This window comes from Salmo salar, chromosome ssa01, assembly GCF_905237065.1.
Source record: "Salmo salar chromosome ssa01, Ssal_v3.1, whole genome shotgun sequence".
Lineage (NCBI taxonomy): Eukaryota > Metazoa > Chordata > Actinopteri > Salmoniformes > Salmonidae > Salmo > Salmo salar.
In genome coordinates this window covers 21,293,815-21,315,555 of record NC_059442.1, presented here as the reverse complement: position 1 = coordinate 21,315,555, position 21,741 = coordinate 21,293,815, and the positions used below count along the sequence as shown (strand labels likewise).

At 42.7% G+C, this 21,741-nt stretch overlaps 1 protein-coding gene across 5 annotated transcripts in view; it reads left to right on the top strand.

The window, feature by feature from the left end:
- LOC106574720 (palmitoyltransferase ZDHHC14) overlaps window positions 1-21,741 on the top strand; it is a 99,228-nt gene that overhangs the window by 49,011 nt on the left and 28,476 nt on the right. For all 5 annotated transcript variants that reach the window (XM_014150770.2, XM_014150931.2, XM_045714980.1 and 2 more), the window contains exon 4: window positions 18,437-18,592. In XM_014150770.2, the coding sequence (XP_014006245.1) occupies window positions 18,437-18,592 (156 nt within the window). The remainder of the gene's footprint in view (window positions 1-18,436; window positions 18,593-21,741) is intronic.

Here is a 21,741-nt window from a genome sequence, read left to right as displayed (position 1 = left end):
TCATTAACCTCTTACATCTAGACGTTCCGCTAGCGGAACACCTGCTCCAATATCCAATGATAGGCGTGGCGCGAATTACAAATTCCTCAAAAATACAAAAACTTCAATTTTTCAAACATATGACTATTTCACAGCATTTTAAAGACAAGACTCTCCTTTATCTAACCACACTGTCCGATTTCAAAAAGGCTTTACAGTGAAAGCAAAACATTAGATTATGTCAGCAGAGTACCAAGCCAGAAATAATCAGACACCCATTTTTCAAGCTAGCATATAATGTCACAAAAACCCAGAAGACAGCTAAATGCAGCACTAACCTTTGATGATCTTCATCAGATGACACACCTAGGACATTATGTTATACAATACATGCATGTTTTGTTCAATCAAGTTCATGTTTATATCAAAAAACAGCTTTTTACATTAGCATGTGACGTTCAGAACTAGCATACCCCCCGCAAACTTCCGGGGAATTTGCTAACAATTTACTAAATTACTCACGATAAACGTTCACAAAAAGCATAACAATTATTTTAAGAATTATAGATACAGAACTCCTCTATGCACTCGATATGTCCGATTTTAAAATAGCTTTTTGGTGAAAGCACATTTTGCAATATTCTAAGTACATAGCCCAGCCATCACGGGCTAGCTATTTAGATTTACTATTATAAAAGTTTGATTACCTTTTGTTGTCTTTGTCAGAATGCACTCCCAGGACTGCTACTTCAATAACAAATGTTGGTTTGGTCCAAAATAATCCATCGTTATATCCGAATAGCGGCATTTTGTTCGTGCGTCCCAGACACTATCCGAAATGGTAAATCATGGCGCAATTCGTGATTAAAAAAAAACAAAATATTCCATTACCGTACTTCGAAGCATGTCAACCGCTGTTTAAAATCAATTTTTATGCCATTTTTCTCGTAAAAAAGCGATAATATTCCGACCGGGAATGTCCATTTAGCTAAACAGAGGAAAGAAACAGAGGTCTCAGAGGCCTTCTGAGACCCTATGGCAGCCGTAGGAAGTGTCACGGGACAGCTAAGATCCTCACTCTTCTGGCCAGCATCCCGGAGTCGCCTTTTCACTCTTATCTCAAGTTGAGGGAGCGTGCAATTGGCATGCTGACCTCAGGAATGTCCACCAGAGCTGTTGACGGAAAATGTAATGATTATTTCTCTACCATAAGCCGCCTCCAATGTCGTTTTAGAAACATTTTCAGTACGTCCAACCGGCCTCACAACCGCAGACCATGTGTATGGCTTTGTGTGGGCGGACCTCCACATCCGGCTTCTTCACCTGCGGGATCATGAAAGACCTGCCACCTGGACAGCTGATGAAACTGTGGGTTTGCACGACCAAAGATCATATGGGAAGCTCATCTGCGTGTTCATCATCCTCACCAGGGTCTTGACCTGACTGCAGTTTGGTGTCGTGACCAACTTCAGTGGGAAAATGTTCACCCTCGATGGCCACTGGCAGGCGGGAGAAGTGTGCTCTTCACGGATTAATCCCAGTTTCAACTGTACCGGGCATATGGCAGACGTGGGCGAGTGGATTGCTGAGGTCAACGTTGTGAACAGAGTGCCCCATGGTGGTGGCCTTATGGTATGGGCAGGCAATAGCTATGGACAATGAACACAATTGCATTTTATCGATGGCAGCTTGAATGCACAGAGAACGTGACGAGATCCTGAGGCCCATTGTTGTGCCATTCATCCGCCGCCATCACCTCATGTTTCAGCATGATAATGCACTGCCCCATGTCGCAAGGATCTGTACACAATTCCTGGAGCTGAAAAAATGTATGTTCTTCCATGGCCTGCATACTCACCAGCCATATCACTCATTGAGCATGTTTTGAGAAGCTCTGGATCGATGTGTACAACAGCATGTTCCAGTTCCGCCAATATCCAGCAACTTCGCACAGCCATTGAAGAGGAGTGGGACAACATTCCACAGGCCACAATCACCAGCCTGATCAACTCTATGCGAAGGAGTTGATTTGAATTGGTAGTAGAATGAGTTGGGATTATGCCGGTTCATTGTTTAGCTACATGTCTAAACAAAAAACACAATTTCGCTAGATGATTACATGACCCATCAAGTTAGACAGGTGTGTCTGGGGTGATTACGGCCATCTTGTATTTCATGAACGTGTACATGTCTAGACAACAGTGACCAATCCACTGAGCCACCTCCCAGCCACATCTGGCTATTTCATTTCCTTCACATGACCCATCAATTTAGAAAAGTGTCTGGGTAAGCGTCATTTAAAATATTTTTATCTGGTCACTTTGTTTTTTATATTTCTATTATGCAAATATGCAAGTAACCATTTCACTGTACCGTTTACATTTTTTTGTATCCTGTGCATGTGGCAAATAAACTGTCTTTACCAGAGACGATAATGTGAAGAACATGACTTTCACCAAAGTCAGATTAGGATATAGGCCACGGACTAGATAGTGTATTTTTATTTTGAGTTTTTTCTTATTTTAGGCTACTACATTTACCACTTTTAGTCTTGAAGTCTTTGGTTCTTTACAACACTACTGACTCTGTTTAGCACATGGCCTCATATGTGAATCCTTAAAGAGATGGGTGGGGCTAAGGCTTAGAAGGGTGTGAACGATACTGAATTGGTGTAGACAAAGAGGAGCTCTCCAGTAGGCGTACCAAAACATTCAAGGGCCATTTTCTCAAAAGTGGGGTTACAAGTTTATCAACTTTCAAAGCCGAATTACTTTCCCATTGTTCCTCAACTGCAGTGTATGATATACCATTTTCTAGCTCGGAGTCTCTACTTTTGTCCAATGTAAATAAAATTATAATAATTCAAATTTTGCTACATAGGAGCGAATCCAGGTTGTGGGTCACATATATCAATGAATTGGCGCGGGCACTAGAACAGTGTGCAGCACCTGCCCTCACCCTACTGGAATCAGAAATCAAATGTCTGTTTGCAGAAGATCTGGTGCTTAGCTCCTAGATCTTCTGCACAGATTCTGTCAGACTTGGGCCTTGACAGTAAATCTCACTAAGACAAAAAATGGTGTTCCAAAAAAGGTCCACTTGCCAAGACCAGAAATACAAATTCCATCTAGACACCATTGCCCTTGAGCACTCAAAAAACGATACCTACCTTGACCTAAACATCAATCAATCAAATGTATTTATAAAGCCCTTTTTACATCAGCAGATGTTACAAAGTTCTATACAGAAACCCAGCCTAAAACCCAAAACAGCAAGCAATGTAGATGTAGAAGCACGGTGGAAAAACACAGGTAACTTCCACAAGGCTGTGAATGATCTGAGACAAGGCAAGAAGGGCTTTCTATGCCATCAAAGGGAACATAAAACTCAACTTCACAATTAGGATCTGGCTAAATATAATTGTCAGAACCCTCTGTTTGTGTGTTCTGCGGTTCACTCACTAACCAAGAAAAAACATCCAATTGTACAACGCAAAACCCTCAAACAATACATATAGAGCAGAATTAGGACTATACCCACTAGTTATCAACAATCCAGAAAAGAGCAGTTAAATTGTACAACCACCTAAAGGAAGTGATGCCCACACATGCCACTCTACAGAGAGATGAACTCAGCCAGCTGGTTCTGGGGCTGGTTCACAAACATAGCCCCAGGACCAAAACACATTTAGACACAACCAAATTCTGAAAAAGATAACTATTTGATACACTGAAAATAATCAACCAAAAAAAACAAAGCAAATTGGAATGTTATCTGGCCCTAAACAGAGACTACACAGTGGCAGAATACCTGACCACTATGCACAGACTACCACAGGCAGACCTGGCTCTCAATAGAAGACATGCTATGTGCTCACTGAGCTACACTTCCTAACCTCCTGGCAAATGTATAACCACAGAGAAACATATTTCCCACAGATCCACAAAGAATTTTAAAACAAATCAAACATTGCTAAACTCCCATATCGGTTAGGTGAAATACTGCAATGTGCAATCACAGCAGCAAGATTTGTGGTTTATCTGTTTATTTATTTTCCCTTTCATACTTCACGTTGTTACATCACTGTAAATAAGCAATAATAACATTTCAAATGTCTATATTCTTTTAAAACGTAGGAGTTTAATGTTGTTTATTTTCCTTGTTTATTTCCCTTTGTTTATTCCATTTGCTTTGACAATGGAAACATGTTTCCCATTCCAATAAAGCCTTTTTGAATTGAATTGAAAGCTGTGGCTCTCCCTGCCTCAGCGCCCTTCATGATGTGAGAGGAGGAAGGAATTTAGCTTATAGTTTCTGCATGCTGTTTTCCGCTTTGTTTATGCTACAGCTCTGTGGTCAGTCGCAATTTGCAGACAAAAACACGACAAAGAAAGACACATAGTGGGGGCTTGGAAAGCGGGGGAGAGAGAGGGAGAGAGTGGAGGGACAGGAGGGGAGTGTGAGGGCTCCCTGTGTCCGTGTGAAGGGTGTCCTGCGGTGGCCAGCTGATAGGCGATAGAGGGTGATGTGATTATCAGGTCCCTGAAGTGCGATCTATCACACATTACACTCTGCTCTGTCAAGAACCATACACACCCTCCACGGGGGAACAGCAATGCTGGGAGTCAGGCTGTCTGCCGCCTCTCACTCATTCTCACTCATTCTCACTCATTCTCTCTCACACACACTCTCTCTCTCTCACTCTCACTCACTCACTCACTCACTCACTCACAAAAGTGTGTATCCGCTGGGCTATTGAATTTGAACCGGGGGGAAAGAAAAATTATAAAGGTGAAATAGAATAAAAGAGGAAAACTAAATGTGATCAGTTTAACCTGTTCAAGGTAATGTGATATAAACTAGAGGTCGATCGATTAATCGGAGTGGCCAATTAATTGGGGCCGATTTCAAGTTTTCATAATAATCGGTAATTACAATTTTGGACACCGATTATGGCCGATTACATTGCACTCCACGGGGAGACTGCGTGGCAGGCTGACTACCTGTTATGCGAGTGCAGCAAGGAGCCATGGTAAGGTGCTAGCTAGCATTAAACTTATCTTATAAAAAACAATCGATCTTAACATAATCACTAGTTAACTACACATGGTTGATGATATTACTAGTTTATCTAGCTTGTCCTGCATTGCATATAGTCGATGCGGTGCCTGTTAATTTATCATTGAATCACAGCCTACTTTGCCAAACGGGTGATTTAACAAGCGCATTCGCAAAGAAAGCACTGTCGTTGCACCGATGTACCTAACCATAAACATCATCAATGCCTTTCTTTAAAATCAATACACAAGTACAGTGGGGGAAAAAAGTATTTGATCCCCTGCTGATTTTGTACGTTTGCCCACTGACAAAGAAATGATCAGTCTATAATTTTAATGGTAGGTTTATTTGAACAGTGAGAGACAGAATAACAACAAAAATACCCAGAAAAACGCATGTCAAAAATGTTATAAATTGATTTGCATTTTAATGAGGGAAATAAGTATTTGACCCCTCTGCAAAACATGACTTAGTACTTGGTGGCAAAACCCTTGTTGGCAATCACAGAGGTCAGACGTTTCTTGTAGTTGGCCACCAGGTTTGCACACATCTCAGGAGGGATTTTGTCCCACTCCTCTTTGCAGATCTTCTCCAAGTCATTAAGGTTTCGAGGCTGACGTTTGGCAACTCGAACCTTCAGCTCCCTCCACAGATTTTCTATGGGATTAAGGTCTGGAGACTGGCTAGGCCACTCCAGGACCTTAATGTGCTTCTTCTTGAGCCACTCCTTTATTGCCTTGGCCGTGTGTTTTGGGTCGTTGTCATGCTGGAATACCCATCCACGACCCATTTGAAAAATCTAAATTGGTCGACCTCTAATATAAACAACCACATATTTAATTGATTTAACCATGCCAGTAAGTTGAGAATCAGTCCTCAATAGCAATATAAAGAAACAAGGAAACAAGCATGATAAATACACTAAACAAAAGTATATAAATGCAACATTCAAACATTTTACTGAGTTACAGTTCATATACGAAAATCAGTCAATTGAAATAAATTAATTAGGCCCTAATCTATGGATTGCCCATGACAGATATGCATCTGTTAGTCACAGAAAAATATGCATCTTTTGGTCACCTTAAAAAAGTAGGGGCGTGGATCAGAAAACCAGTCAGTATCTGGTGTGACCACCATTTGCCTCATGCATCACGAGCATTCGCAGAGTTGATCAGGCTGTTGATTGTGGCCTGTGGAATGTTGTTCCACTCCTCTTCAATGGCTGTGCAAAATTGCTAGAAATTGGCGGGAACTGGAACACTCTATCATACACGTCGATCCAGAACATCCCAAACATGCTCAATGGGTGACATGTCTGGTGAGTATGCAGGCCATGGAAGAACTGGGACATTTTCAGCTTCCAGGAATTGTGTACAGATCCTTATGACATGGGGCAGTGCATTATCATGCTGCAACATGAGGTGACGGCAGAGGAGGAATGACACAACAATGGGCTTCAGGATCTTGTCAGGGTATCTCTGTGCATTGAAATTGCCATCAATAAAATGCAATTGTGTTCATTGTCCGTAGCTATTGCCTGCCCATACCATAACCCCACCTCCACCGTGGGGCCCTCTGTTCACAACATTGACATCAGCAAACCACTCGCCCACACAACGTCTGCTTAATGCCCGGTACAGTTGAAACCGTGATTCATCCGTGAAGAGCATACTTCTTCCGCATGCCAGTGGCCATCGAAGGTGAACATTTTCCCACTGCAGTTGGTTACGACATCAAACTGCAGTCAGGTCAAGACCCTGGTGAGGACGATGAACACACAGATGATCTTTGGTTGTGCAAACCCACAGTCACATCAGCTGTCTGGGTGGCTGGTCTTGATCCCGCAGGTGAAGAAGCCAGATGTGGAGGTCCTGGGCTGGTGTGGTTACACGTGGTCTGCGGTTGTGTGCCATGTTGGACGAGCTGCCAAATTCTCTAAAGCGACGGAGGTGGCTTATGGTTGAAAAATGAACATTGAATTCTCTGTCAATAGCGCTGGTGGACATTTCTGCAGTCAGCATGCCAATTGCACGCTCCCTCATCTTGAGACATCGATGGCACGTTGTGACAAAACTACGTTTTTGTGGCCTTTTATTGTCCCCAGCACAAGGTGCACCTGTGTAATGACCATGCTGTTTAATCAGCTTCTTGATATGCCACACCTGATGCCACACCTGTCAGGTGGATGGACTATCTTGGCAAAGGAGAAATGCTGACTAACAAGAATGTGAAGAAATTTGTGCACAACATTTGAGAGAAATAAGCTTTTTGTGATTATGGAACATTTCTGGGATCTTTTATTTCAGCTCATGAAACATACTGATGATTGGCGTCATGATGTGCACAATCTCCAATTAGTCTCCGGCCCAAGTGCTTGTGTTACGTTGTTCAGCTTATGTTTCAGAGCGTGTGCTCTACGCTCTTCACAGGTGAAGTAATGTTTGACCACAACTGAACTGGTTGTTCTTTTATTCCCAGCACCCTCATTAATAAGTAATGCTGTTGTCTTCTATTCAAAGTGGTACAGGGCTCAAGTTCACCTCTGGTATTGATCTGTTGTGAAACTACATACTGAATAAGCCTGCTGTGTAAGCCAATGAGCACATGTCATGTCCCTGCTCTGAAGTGTGACTGTGAACTGAGGAATAGCATCGTAACAGGAACTCTTCAGCAATCAGCCTGCACTAGTATATCGATCCCCACTGTTGTTACTGCAGCTCGTCTTTCCATGCATCATGTCTGTCTGTCTGTTCTGCCATATTTAGCAGTACAGTCCCTGGTCAGACGTGGCATTGCTGCAGAGACTGAGGGACTGGCATCCTCCAGGCGGAAGCATGCCAACTCCAAACGCTTTCATTACCGGAACCAGGCAGGATATGTCTCTTCTGCTGTGCATGCCAGAGACCTAGCGATAGGCTAGCTAGTAAATGTCAGAGGATGTTTCTAAAGCCGGTGGCCATGCTAAACTCCTGCTCCTCTCCCAGTGTGTGTGTGATGGAGAGGAATATAATGTGGACTCACTGACACTTTAAGGTTTTTATTGGCTGCAACTGGACCCTATATGATTATTTTGAGGGTTTCCGTCACTGCTGCTGAGAAATCAAACAATCCATGTTTATGTGTGTTTGTACGTGTGAGTGCATGCTGTGTGTTGTCGACAAATGCATTCAATCAGGAGGGCTCTACTTATAGTTCACAGCTCTCCTATCCATCGTTCTCCATCCTCCCACCCTTCTATCCCTCTATTTTCCTGCTGCCCACGCTGGTAGACAGACCATCCTGTTACAGGCAGAGCGGAGGAGAGGCACAGCAGTGGAACCGGGGTTATAGTCTCACCACAGTACTCTTGTCTGCCTGTCAGACATGTCTTTAGCCCTCAGAGGATGTTGCTCCGAACGGTTTCCTCCTCAGTCACATGGTGTGACTGGGCATGCATCACCGTCTTATACAGAACAGCCCAAAGTAGATTGACTGACACCCAGTTTTCTATCAAGATAAAACTCAGTGATGAACCTCGTCTCTTTGCTCCTGCATAATATTGGCAACATTTGAGTTAGTATTTTGTGGCTAGATACGGTTCTAGAGTCTGACTGACTGATAGCTGCTCTGGTAGAGGAGGAGAGGGAGAGAGTTGAGTAACTGCCAAGAAAGACTGCCTCAGAGTGAGGACGTGGAACCGGTCTCGCTGAACCAGAGTGAGGACGTGGAACCGGTCTCGCTGAACCAGAGTGAGGACGTGGAACCGGTCTCGCTGAACCAGAGTGAGGACGTGGAACCGGTCTCGCTGAACCAGAGTGAGGACGTGGAACCGGTCTCGCTGAACCAGAGTGAGGACGTGGAACCGGTCTCGCTGAACCAGAGTGAGGAACTGCTTGCCACACACATAGACTCAATACAAACTTTCTCAACAGAACCGGCCTCAAGCCCTTACCAAATGAGTGGTAATCTCACTTAATACATCTGATCAGCAAGGCTTTAAAACACAGCCTACGTTACTGTGTTCCACTACACTACTGTCACATTGATACTGGGGCTGGGAATGGACAGGTACCATGAAATTTGTGTGCCGATATGTATTGCGTTTCTCACGATTTTATATATGTGTGTGTGTGTGTGTGTGTGTGTGTGTGTGTGTGTGTGTGTGTGTGTGTGTGTGTGTGTATTCAATACTGGGATTTTATTGCGATTTTTATGTTCTAAACATTGCTCACTATATGTCTGCTGTAGAGCGACAAGAGAGAGCATGAGAATGAGTTTTGATCAGTCATGGAAATAAAATTGCTGAAAATATGTTGGCTCACTATTTAAAAAGATGGAGAACAAGTTACGCTACCGATACTTGGAGTCAAAGTATTGATATTATATAATCCAAAATAATAGCACGATATGTAACTCTTTCCCCCCCCCAACACTAATTGCTACATTGGCCCCATTGTTTGAACCTGAACAATGGCCGGTTGGAGCAGTGTGGGAGAATAAAGGAGGTTCTAAAGCCCTCCACTTGATCTGATCTGTGTAAGTGGGCTTGTGGAGCTCTTTACAGCCACCCTCCATTAATCCATTGGAGCGCCTCGCTCCTCTCTAAAGCACTCGGAGGTGGTTATTAACTCACAGGGAGATGGGGAGAGAGAGATGCTCTGGGAGAACAGGGAAGAGAGATGGAGAGAGTGAGAGGTGCCGATAAGAGGTGTGTGAATGGAAGGAGCTCTCTGTGATCCACAGCAGTCTCTTTCCTCTCAGCGTCAGTGCAGGGGTAGGATATAGCAGTGTGTCACAATATCCACCGACTGACTTCCCCCATGGTGAAATGTGGATTCAGAATTCAACCAGGATTTCTTCTTAATTCACTGTTAGAATTCTCCAAGGTTCCGTTGCTAGGGGTTACCATGTGTTCTGTGGCTTCACACTTGATGTCTTCACACGTCTGTACATCTCTATATGTGCTAACATTTAACAGTGTCTTCATGATGTCCTTGGAAGGAGAAGTCTGACTGTTTAGGTAGGAAGTAATGTTTTGTTTTGGTTTCACAAAGCATCTCTGGGATGTAATGAAATCCCATGCACAATTTCAATGGACCTACAGGTCTATTCTTCCAGTGTGAATGTGGTCTTTAATTGAACATCCACAATTCCACCATTTGTCTCACGTCAGAAAGCGACAGCGGACTGATCTGTCTAACTCGCAAACAGTCATGGGATAGCTAAAAAGAAGTTGGGCAACAATATGCTTTCTTAACATTGGAAACTGTTACCAAGGTGACATAGTCCACTGAGAACCCCGTTTCATCCTCCAGTCAGAGTTAATCTTACCAAAAACCTTCTGCTTATATTGATTTTATTTTTCATGAGCAAGTCTTCACTGCCTAATTCTACATCTAGCTAAGATGTTTTGTGGTGGTAGAATCGGTATTTATTCAATTCAAAATGTGCACGTATATGTCTGCTTGCTGGCTGAACCAGTCTGAAATCAATTCATATGAAATGAAAGGCAGGGATGCTAACATTGTCAGTTCACACTCTCCATAGGGAATACCCCCTCTAGTTAATTAGTTAGTTAGCTAGCTAGCTAGCTAGCTAGCTAGCTAGCTAGCTAGCTATTGTAGTGACGTTCTAGCTAATGCACAAATTAGTTTTCATGAAATCTGTCAGTCAGATACATGCTGATATCTGAGAACCGTCTCATAACTTTGGTGGCGTACAACTTCAACAACCTGGCAAACTAGCTACCGTATGGACATTCAAACAAGCTTGCAATAGGGTGTTGGTTGGAGCAAGTTTGCTCAAGTGATCAAGCATGGTTTAACATAGCAGCCAGTGCATCATAGCTACCAAGAGTGGAGTGATTTTCAGAATTAGGAATTAGTGTTAGGCGGATACGCAATTTCTTTTTTTTTTAGATGAGTCCCACGTCCTCCAAGACAGATTGGTCTCTGCAATTCGGGATCCTTGGGACATCCCTAACTCATTGAAGTTGACATTTAAAATAGGTAAGGGTTAAGGTAGGGACGTCCCAAGGATTCCGGATAGCACTGACCAGAACAGATCGGTTGAGGGACGAGGGTTGAGTGACACCTCCTGACGTGACAATGTGCCCAGTATAGTTTATTAATTAGCATATGTTTTGATTATCAAATTAATTAGCTGAACAACCATATTGAATACAGTGTGTAAGTCGATGAACTCTGTACTCGCAGGATGTTACTGCAGGGTCCACACCATGGCTATTAACACTCAACCCATTCCCACTCCATTACCCAATTATTACAGTAAGATGGAACCATACTATGTGGTTTCCCCCCAAGCACCAGCACCACCCTATCAGTATGTGAACCCTTTGGAATTACCTGGATTTCTGCATAAATGTTACATAAAATGTGATCTGATCTTCATCTAAGTCACAACAATAGACAAACAGTGTGCTTAAACTAATAACACACATTATTGTATTTTTCTTGTCTATATTGAATACATAATTTAAACATTCACAGTGTAGTTTGGAAAAAGTATGTGAACCCCAAGGCTAATGACTTCTCCAAAAGTGAATTGGAGTCAGGAGTCGACTAACCTGGAGTTGAATCAATAAAACGAGATTTGAGATTTTGGTTAGAGCTACCCTGCCCCATTAAAAAAAAAAAAAACACTCACAAAATTTGAGTTTGCTATTTACAAGAAGCATTGCCTGATGTGAACCATGCCTCTAACATAAGAGATCTCAGAATAACTAAGATTAAGAATTGTTTCCTTGAATGAAGCTGGAAAGGGCTACAAAAGTATCTCTAAAAGTCAGTCCACGGTAAGACAAATTGTCTATAAATGGAGAAATTTCAGCACTGTTGCTACTCTCCCTAGGAGTGGCCGTCCTGCAAAGATGACTGCAAGAGCACAGCATAGAATGCTCAATGAGGTTAAGAAGAATCCTAGAGTGTCAGCTAAAGACTTACAGAAATCTCTGGAAGATGCTAACATCTCTGTTGAAGGGTCTATGATAGATAAAACACTAAACAAGAATGGTGTTCATGGGAGGACACCATGGAAGAAGCCACTGCTGTCCCAAAAAAAAACATTTCTGCATGTCTGAAGTTCGCAAAAGAGCACCTGGATGTTCCACAGCGCTACTGGCAAATATTCTGTGGACAGATGAAACTAAAGTTGTGGTGTTTGGAAGGAACACACATCACTATGTTTTCAGGACCTGGACAGCTTGCTGTCATCGACGGAAAAAGGAATTCCCAAGTTTATCAAGACATTTTGCAGGCAAATGTAAGGCTATATGTCCAATTGAAGCTCAACAGAAGTTAGGTTATGCAACAGGACAACAACTCAAAAGACAGAAGTAAATCAACAACAGAATGGCAGAAGAAAATACTCCTTCTGGAGTGGCCCAGTCAGTCCTGTCCTAAAACCCGATTTGAGATGCTGTGGCATGACCTCAAGAGAGTGGTTCACACCAGACATCCCAAGAATATTGTGGAACTGAAACAGTCTTGTAAAGAGGAATGGTCCAAAATTCCTCCTGACCATTGTGCAGGAGGAACCACAGAAAACGTTTGGTTGAGGTTATTGCTGCCAAATGAGGGTCAACTTGTTCCAACCTGCACTGTGAATGTTTACACGGTGTGTTCAATAAAGACATGAAAATTTATAGTTGTGTGTGTTATTAGTTTAAGCAGACTGTCTATTGTATGTGACTTAGGTGAAGATCAGATACAATTATGACCAATTTATGCAGAAATCCAGGTCATTCTAAAGGGTTCACATAATTTTTCTTCCCACTGTAACTGCAATTTCCCTAACCCCTGTTGAAGGATTTATTTAATCTGACAGACATGGATAGGTCTCCACCAATATACTTTCACCAATCCTGTAACTTGATATCAGTTAGGCTGTAGGCCTATAATGTTGAGAAAGGGAAGAAGGAGGAATATAGGCCTAAAAGTTATGTCCTCTGAGAAGAGTTGGAAGAGAAGCGAGGTGTTCTTCTGGCTAAAGCCTAGATTGATGGTCTCTGTGGGCTAGACACTCCCTTTCCCTTACCCCTCATCACGTCCTTAAACCTGATGCTCTTCTCTGGGAACAAATAGAAACCAGTTCCTCAGAAATGAACTGAAACACCCCTCACAGGTTTTCATTGGTAACACTAAGCAAAACCGGGTGGAATGGAATCTCACTGAACCCTTTAGGACAGACTGTCATCTTAGGGCTGAGTAATGATTTCAAAACATTCCAAAAATAACTCAGCCCTACTTTTCAGATCTGTATTTCCACTTCAGTAAAGTTTATCTTGTTTAATTGTATTCCTTTTGACCTTGTAATCCCATTATGGGGGGGGGGGGGGGGGAGCACATCTTATCCTTATAATCTTACAACGGCGGTTGGCTATTACAGTGGTTGACACGCACGCGCACACACGGCAATCTGTGGCCGAGAGTTACAAGGGGAAGTAGCAAGGGTGTGTGCCTGCGGCGATAGGAAGTGACTGTTTGTGATGTCATAGTAAATGCTCAGTGTTATCATCATTAGGAAACCTGCTCTTTGTTACCCACTGAAGAGGAACGTTTCCTTCAACTAACAGTTTAAATAACTGCCAAAGCCTCGATATCCAGGACAGGAGTTATGTTATGCAACCAGAAAGCATACCACACACACATTTTAATAAAACCCTCCTTACATAATATTTTTCTCCAGTTTGATAGCCTATTTCTGCATTTTAATGTGTATTCACTCCCTTTATGTCCAGCCAGCGAAGGCTTCCTCTGGAAGATGGTTTCCTGTCTCTCTGGTCTTTCTCGTTTTGTTGGCCTGTCTTGAGGATTATGATCAGTCCTGACTGGGAGATAAAAGGGCTCCGATGAGGCCTTTTGGATGGAGCCTCATGGCCCATGAATAGAGATGCTGCTGCTGGGATAGTAATTGCAGCCAGTTGAATTTACCAAATGGGACCAGACAAAGAGCGAAAGGAAACCATAGGTTGTTGAGCAATTAGTGGCCTGGGTAGGCCTCTGCTGTTACCGACGGCCCCTGTCTACTGTATGCCTCTGCATACTGGGGACACACACACTCACAGACCACTGTGCCTGTATCTGAGAGGCAGAGTGAGTACTTACTCAGGGATAGTGTGTCTGGATGTGCTCTCCTAGTCTCCCTGTGGGACTCATGGGCCTCATTACTTCTCATCATGCAGACGTACAGGAACCAACAGCATCTGCCTGGGAAGTCCTGTACAGAGAATGGATGCTCCTCAATAGTCATAAATTACAGGGCCTCTTCTCCTTGTCCCTGCAGTGATGTAAATGGTGCATTCATGCAGAGTCTCCTTTAAAGTAGTCTCTAATGTGAGGATTTAAGTTGATGCCAACTGCTAAGGGCGCACAACTCCAAACTAACACACTTATCAAGACTGACAATCTTACGGGGGCGAGACCGTTGCCATGGTGACAGGGACGCCTCAGTGGTGTGGTGCCCTGGAGTCCTGGCGCCCCCTGAAGAGAGAACAGTCTGACCTGTGTGTGGCTGACACACACACAGTCTGAAAGATGATGGATGATGGCTTGTCAAGATAAGATGGGGCCTGGAATGTTTTGCTGGTTATTCATATTTTGCTCCCCAGGGGTGTGAAAGTAATGCGGGAAAATCGAGATCACAAATATCACCTATTATTATCCCATTACTTGTTTGTGATGTCGACTTGACTTTCAGAAATCAGAAGTAAGCACTCGTCTGTACAGGCTACCCTTCTCTTTGTTCATAGTTTAAGTCCAGAGTCTTTCTCAAGAGTATTGGCTCAGCCAGCGTCTCAGGTCACGGTCTTATTAAACCTGTGGTCAGTGTTATTTTTGTTGTCTGTGAGTGAAGGTCCATCTGCTAATGTCCTGTTCTCATCCTCTCCCTATCACCTCCCTATCCCTGCAGGATAGCAATGACATTTTCAATCTACCCCGTCGAGATGGGGCTGGCTGGACGCTTTGGCGACATCAAATCCCCCTTCAGTCTCTGCTCTGCCTCTGTGTGCTGGTTAAGCTGTACCACTGCCCTCCCTAATCAACCCCTTTTATCATTACCCTCTTCGTTCCAATTCTATCCTCTCTGTCGCAGACAGAAAAACTACTGTTAGGCCTAGATCCAATCTGTGAAATATGGAATGTTCTGGCTAGGATCACACCATATACAAACATACCCAGTCAGCAGAAAAAGCTTTCCTCTTAGAGGTGTCTGAAGTGTGAAGATAAACTCATAGTTGTGACTGAGAGTGGAGAAGGAGCATATCATTGGCTAATTTTAGAGGCTTGTTTTCACAGAAGTTGAGAGAAATTAGTTGGGATTCTTTCCTTGTAAAGGTGGTTCAACTTGTTTAGCTTACCTGCTGTCAGCAGATGTGGCTGTATTTATTTATTTATTTATTTTTTTTTACCTTTATTTAACTAAGCAAGTCAGTTAAGAAAAAAGTTCTTATTTCAATGACGGCCTAGGAACAGTGGGTTAACTGCCTTGTTCAGGGGCAGAACAACAGATTTTTACCTTGTCATCTCGGGGATCCGATCTTGCAACCTTTTGGTTACTAGTCCAATGCTCTAACCACTAGGCTACCTGCCGCCCCTATATGATGCCTGAGGATACAGGTGCCCTTGGCCCGTATCCACAAAGCATTTCAGAGTAGAAGTGTGGATCTAGGATCTGTCCATAATCATATTTATTATGATCAATGTAGAAGGCAAAACTGATCATAGATCAGCACTCCTACTCTGAGACACTTAGTGGATACGGGCCCTGGTCATGACCTTTAACCTCACTAGCTATTGAGATCCATCTATTTAGAGCTTTCAGTATTTGCCTAGGTGTGTTTGTGTGTTTTTAGATGTGATCTTTTAGACGAGAGAAGCAGGTGAATGTTTATTTCACAGTCAATAGAAAAGGATTAGGCTACACTCAATGTTATTCCTCGTTGTTTGTCTGTTAATGTTTCAGCCTACAGTACGTCTTGATACAGTTGTAGCCAGACAGTGTTTTACAGTTTATGCTGGTGGTTAGGCTTGGCAATTGCCAGGGACCTCACGATATGATATTATCGCGATACTTACGTGCCGATACGATATGTATTGTGATTCTCACGATTCTATATGTATTTCGATTCGATACTGCGATTTTTATTGCTGGCTCAAAAAGGGGCTTGGGTGGTGGGCGTGGCAATAAGTGTGGTCGGCCATCGGTTTTAAAGCTTATTTACTTCAATTGTACACATTTTGCCATGCAGCTGAGAGAAAATGTTGCCGTTTTAACGTTAATTTCCTGCCATTCTACGTATTCCGCCGTAGATCTGAGAGAACATTTTGCAGTTTTAAAGCTAGTTTCCTGCAATTCTGTGTTCCTTTGCTCAAAAATAACAAAATGAATAATGCTAAATTCATTGTTTTGGTAATTTTCAATTCTCCCTGACTGTCTAGCTTTTATGTTGGTGATTGTTCGTTCTGAAAGATTATATTATAAAAAAGATATTTTTTACACTGTTTGGACTTAGACGACCTGAAAAAGTGCTTAGGCAGACTGCCCAAGGATTGAGAAAATGAGTTTTGATCAGGGAAATAAAAACGCTGAAAACATATTGGTTCACTAGTTCAAAAGAAGGTGGAGAACAAGCTATAGGATGAAAATACTGGAATTTTGGGGAAGTACAGCCGACTCGCGGTAGCAAAAAAATATATACACTTGAAGTCAAATATCGCTATAATATCGTCCCAAAATAATATTGCGATATTTAACTGTATAGATTGTTTCCCCACATCACTGCTGGTGGTCTAGCTGAGTGAAATGAGTGACTTATGTTTGTAAGAAGCAGCAGCAGTAGTCTAGGCTCCATGCACAGTCAGTCCATGAACATTTCATTAGCTGTTCATCAGACAGGGGCTTGAAGAACACATCATGGAGAGCTAGGGAGCTGTTAAATGTATGTGAGGCTAGATGTGATTTTTATACAGTCATTATGCTGTGACGCTTCTCATTTTAGAGGCAGCTTGATGTCCTTGATTGGCGTTTATGGACATGTTTTCATAGACGTCAACACAATAAAAATGAAGGATGATGAGGGGTCCCTCTTTTGAGCCCAGTACATTATTCAGTATGAATAGCATGCAGTTCAGTTCAGCAACATCACCTGACCTTTCTACTATCTGTTGGAAGCTCTGTTTGACGAATGTAGAGTTGTTAATTCTCCTCCCACTCATTCACTTACCTCCTGGTTGACTATCCCTCGTTCTGTATGCAGGAGGAGAGGATGGAGGGAGTGCACTGATCACGCTGAAAAGAGGGCTCCCGTTGAGTTGTGCACACACACCACTCCAGCTTGGCCACTGTGTTTTAGAGGCACGCAATGATCCACCCACACACACTCTTTCCCACACACTCTACCACACGAGAGAGGGCTTCAGAAACCAGCATGGCAGTTATACATGTTGTGCTTTTCCAATGTTCATATAAGGCGTTCACTCACAACTCTAGAATGTAGAGAAAACGGGGCAATTCAAGAGGGTGCTACGAAATGAATGTTAAAACATTTTATTTTCCCTATGTCATTATATATCACATATAATGAATCATTACATTGTTCTCTACAGTATTATAACCTTAATATAGTTGTATTTGACAGTGTTCATGAAATGTTGAACCATATATGGTAGATGCATGGGGTTTGGACTATTGTTTTCCTGACGCAACTCTCTATTGAATGAACATATTTCTATACATTTGAATGAAATAATCATTTTATGGGTGATAACCCTACATCATATTTTTTACATAATCATCCACACAGTAATTTCTCTTATTGTGATCATCCTCCCTGCTGCCAAGCCGTTTTACTACATTTACCACGGTGAGGGATTTTATTAAAGCATTTAATTCTGTTGAGAAAATAACCTGTTTGACTTACCAGGTTGTGTTTCCTCCAGCTGAGACATTTATTGTGATCAGAGTGAAGGGCATGTTGTTCTGAGCAGGTCAGAATAGATCGGTCACAGTGTGATGTCAGGACAGCAGGTGCTGAACAGTTCTCTGGCTGATTCTCTTTCTGCTTTCAGAGCCAGACATGAATTTAGTAATGAACCAACATTCTTAAAAGGCTTTTCATTCTACTGTTCACATGACCAATACACTACTAACAAATAGGTCTAGTTTATTGTGACCGTTCCATTTTGACTTCACTTTGGTTCCTGTAGAGGCTTGTATGGACGGAGACCCTGTTTTGTGCAGGATTGTAGTACCCTCCTCCCATACACTATGTGTTGGAACTAGCCAACTCTTCAATAGCATGACAATGAATGAGGCTAGGTTTGAAGTGTATTGTTTGCCAAAAGTAGCAGACTGCAATTTAATTTCCCAGTGATTTAAGTCTGATTCTCCCTGACAGATGTAGCCAATGGCTCCAGTTCAGGGTACCGGCCGCCCCCCAGGACGAAAGAGGTGGTCATCAATGGGCAGACGGTCAAGCTCAAGTACTGCTTTACCTGTAAGATCTTCAGACCACCGCGTGCCTCACACTGCAGCCTCTGTGACAACTGTGTCGGTGAGTCACTGTGTGGGCCACATATGCTGGGAGGGTGGGTGGACTGAAGGTGAAGTGTGTGTGTGTGTGTGTGCAAATGTGTTTGCCTATGTGTGCAGATATTTTTCTATGTCTCAATTTGTGTTTGTTTTCTGCATCTTTGTGTTCACTGTATATACATGTAGCTAAAAGCTATGTCATGTCACAGGGAGTAACATTCCTCCTTAGGAATGTTAAGACTCGACTTCTATGGTGTTCAACAGATGAAGCATTGGTCTTCCAGCCTTCTCTCCAGGCCCACCTGAGACTCAGTGATCACTGCTCAGCCTCCACAGAGCCACAGCCTCCCTCTTGTTGTGTTCTCCTGTTCTTTTCCCAGAGACCCCATTTGGCTAGGGATTTATGGGCTCATTAACACTGAGCAGAGAAAGATGGATGACACAACTGTCATTATGAAATCTTGAGCCCCCCTTCTTATATAACTCACTCTGAATCACCCACCACCCCAGGCCTGTTCTGTTGTGGGGAGATTGGAGCTTTTACAACACTCAGAGGGACATTGTTTTCACTGAACAACTTTCTCCCATCCTCCATCTCCTTTTCTCCACCCACATCCCCCCACCTGCAGTGCAGCCTGTCTGTCCCTCTCTCCCTATCTTTTTGTAGTGGAAAAGCAGGCCACTCCCTGAAGCAGTAGAGGAAGAAGCAGGAGGATTTGCTTCTCCCTTCCACACGAGCAGTGAGCATGCTCTCTCTAGGCTTCTCACTGACTGGCTTGTCTGAGATTCTGTGACTGACCTAGGGCTTTTCTCAACCTCTTCAAATCAAATAAAATGGTATTGGTCACATATACTTAGCAGATGTGCTTAGCAGATGTTATCGCGGGTGTTGCGAAATGCTTATGTTCCTAGTTCCAGTCTGGAATATACACTACCGTTCAACATTTTTGTCCAAGAAAATAACATACAATTGATCAGAAATACAGTGTAGACATTGTTGATGTTGTAAATGACTATTGTAGCTGGAAACGGCTGATTTTTAATGGAATATCTACATAGGCATACAGAGGCCCATTATCAGCAACCATCACTATTGTGTTCCAATGGCACGTTGTGTTAGCTAATCCAAGTTTATCATTTTAAAAGGCTAATTGATCATTAGAAAACATTTTTGCAATTATGTTAGCACAGCCTAAAACTGCAGTCCTGATTTTAAAGAATCAATAATACTGGCCTTCTTTAGACTAGTTGAGTATCTGGAGCATCAGCATTTCTGGGTTTGATTACAGGTTCAAAATGGCCAGAAACAAAGTACTTTCTTCTGAAACTCGTCAGTCTATTCTTGTTCTGAGAAATGAAGGCTATTCCATGCGAGAAATTGCAAAGAAACTGAAGATCTCGTACAACGCTGTGTACTACTCCCTTCACAGAACAGACAAACTGGCGCTAACCAGAATAGAAAGAGGAGTGGGAGGCCATGGTGCACAACTGAGCAAGAGGACAAGTACATTAGAGTGTCTAGATTGAGAAACAGATGCCTCTCAAGTCCTCAACTGGCAGCTTAATTAAATAGTACCCGCAAAACACCAGTCTCAACGTCAACAGTGAAGAGACGACTCCGGGATGCCGGCATTCTAGGCAGAGTTCCTCTGTCCAGTGTCTGTGTTCTTTTGCCCATCTTAATCTTTTATTTTTATCCAAACCAGATGGGATGGCGTATCGCTGCAGAATGCTGTGGTAGCCATGCTGGTTAAGTGTGCCGTGATTTCTAAATAAATCACAGTTTCACCATCAAAACACCATCACACCTCCTCCTTCATGCTTCACAATGGGATATACACATGTAGAGATCATCCATTCACCCACACCGCGGCTCACAAAGACAGTGGTTGGAACCAAAACTTTCCAATTTGGACTCCAGACCAAAGGACACATTTCCACCAGTCTAATGTCCATTGCCCATGTTTCTTGGCCCAAGCAAGTCTCTTCTTCTTATTTGTGTCCTTTAGTAGTGGTTTCTTTGCAGCAATTCGTGCATGAAGGCCTCATTCACACAGTATCCTCTGAACAATTGATGTTAAGATGTGTCTGTTACTTGAACACTGTGAAGCATTTATTTGGGCTGCAATTTCTGAGGCTGGTAACTCTAATGAACTTATTCTCTAGAGTAGAGGTAACTCTGGGTCTTCCATTCCTGTGGCGGTCCTCATGAGAGGCAGTTTCATCATAGCGCTTGATGATTTTTGCTGCTGCACTTGAAGACATTTTCTGGATTGACTGACCTTCATGTCTTAAAGTAATGATGGACTGTCGTTTCTCTTTGCTTATTTGGGCTGTTCTTGCCATAATATGGACTTGGTCTTGTACCAAATAGGGCTATTTTCTGTATACCACAACACAACTGATTGGCTCAAACGCATTAAGAAGGAAAGAAATTCCACAAATTAACTTTTAAGGAGGCACACCTGTTAATTGAAATGCATTCCAGGTGACTACCTCATGAAGCTGGTTGAGAAAATGCCAAGAGTGTGCAATTCTGTCATCAAGGCAAAGGGTGGCTATTTGAAGAATCTCAAATATAACAAATACTTTGATTTGTTTAACACTTTTTTGGTTGTTACGTGATTCCATATGTGTTTCATAGTTTTGATGTCTTCTCTATTATTCTGCAATGTTTGAAAATAACCCTTGAATGAGTAGGTGTTCAATAACTTTTAACCGGTAGTGTATGTATTCTTCTTGTCCAGATGGAATAGAACAGTGTGCAGTGCAATGCTGATTGAATCATCCGTGGATCTGTTGGAGCAGTATGCAAATTGAAGTGTGTCTAGGGTGTTGGGTAAGGTGGAGGTAATATGATCCGTAAAAAGCCTCCCAAAGTACTTCATGATGACAGAAGTGAGTGCTACAGGGCAATAAACATTTATTTCAATTACCTTCGCTTTCTTGAGTACAGGAACAATGGTGGACATTTTGAAGAAAGTAAGGTCCAACAGACTGGGATAGGGACAGATTGAATTTGACTGTAAACACTACAGCCAGCTGGTCTGCACATGCTCTGAGGACACGGCTAGGGATGCTGTCTGGGCCAGCTACCTTGCGAGGTTTAACACACTTAAATGTCTTTCTGATGTCAGTCATGGAGAACCGGAGCTAATAACAATAATGATT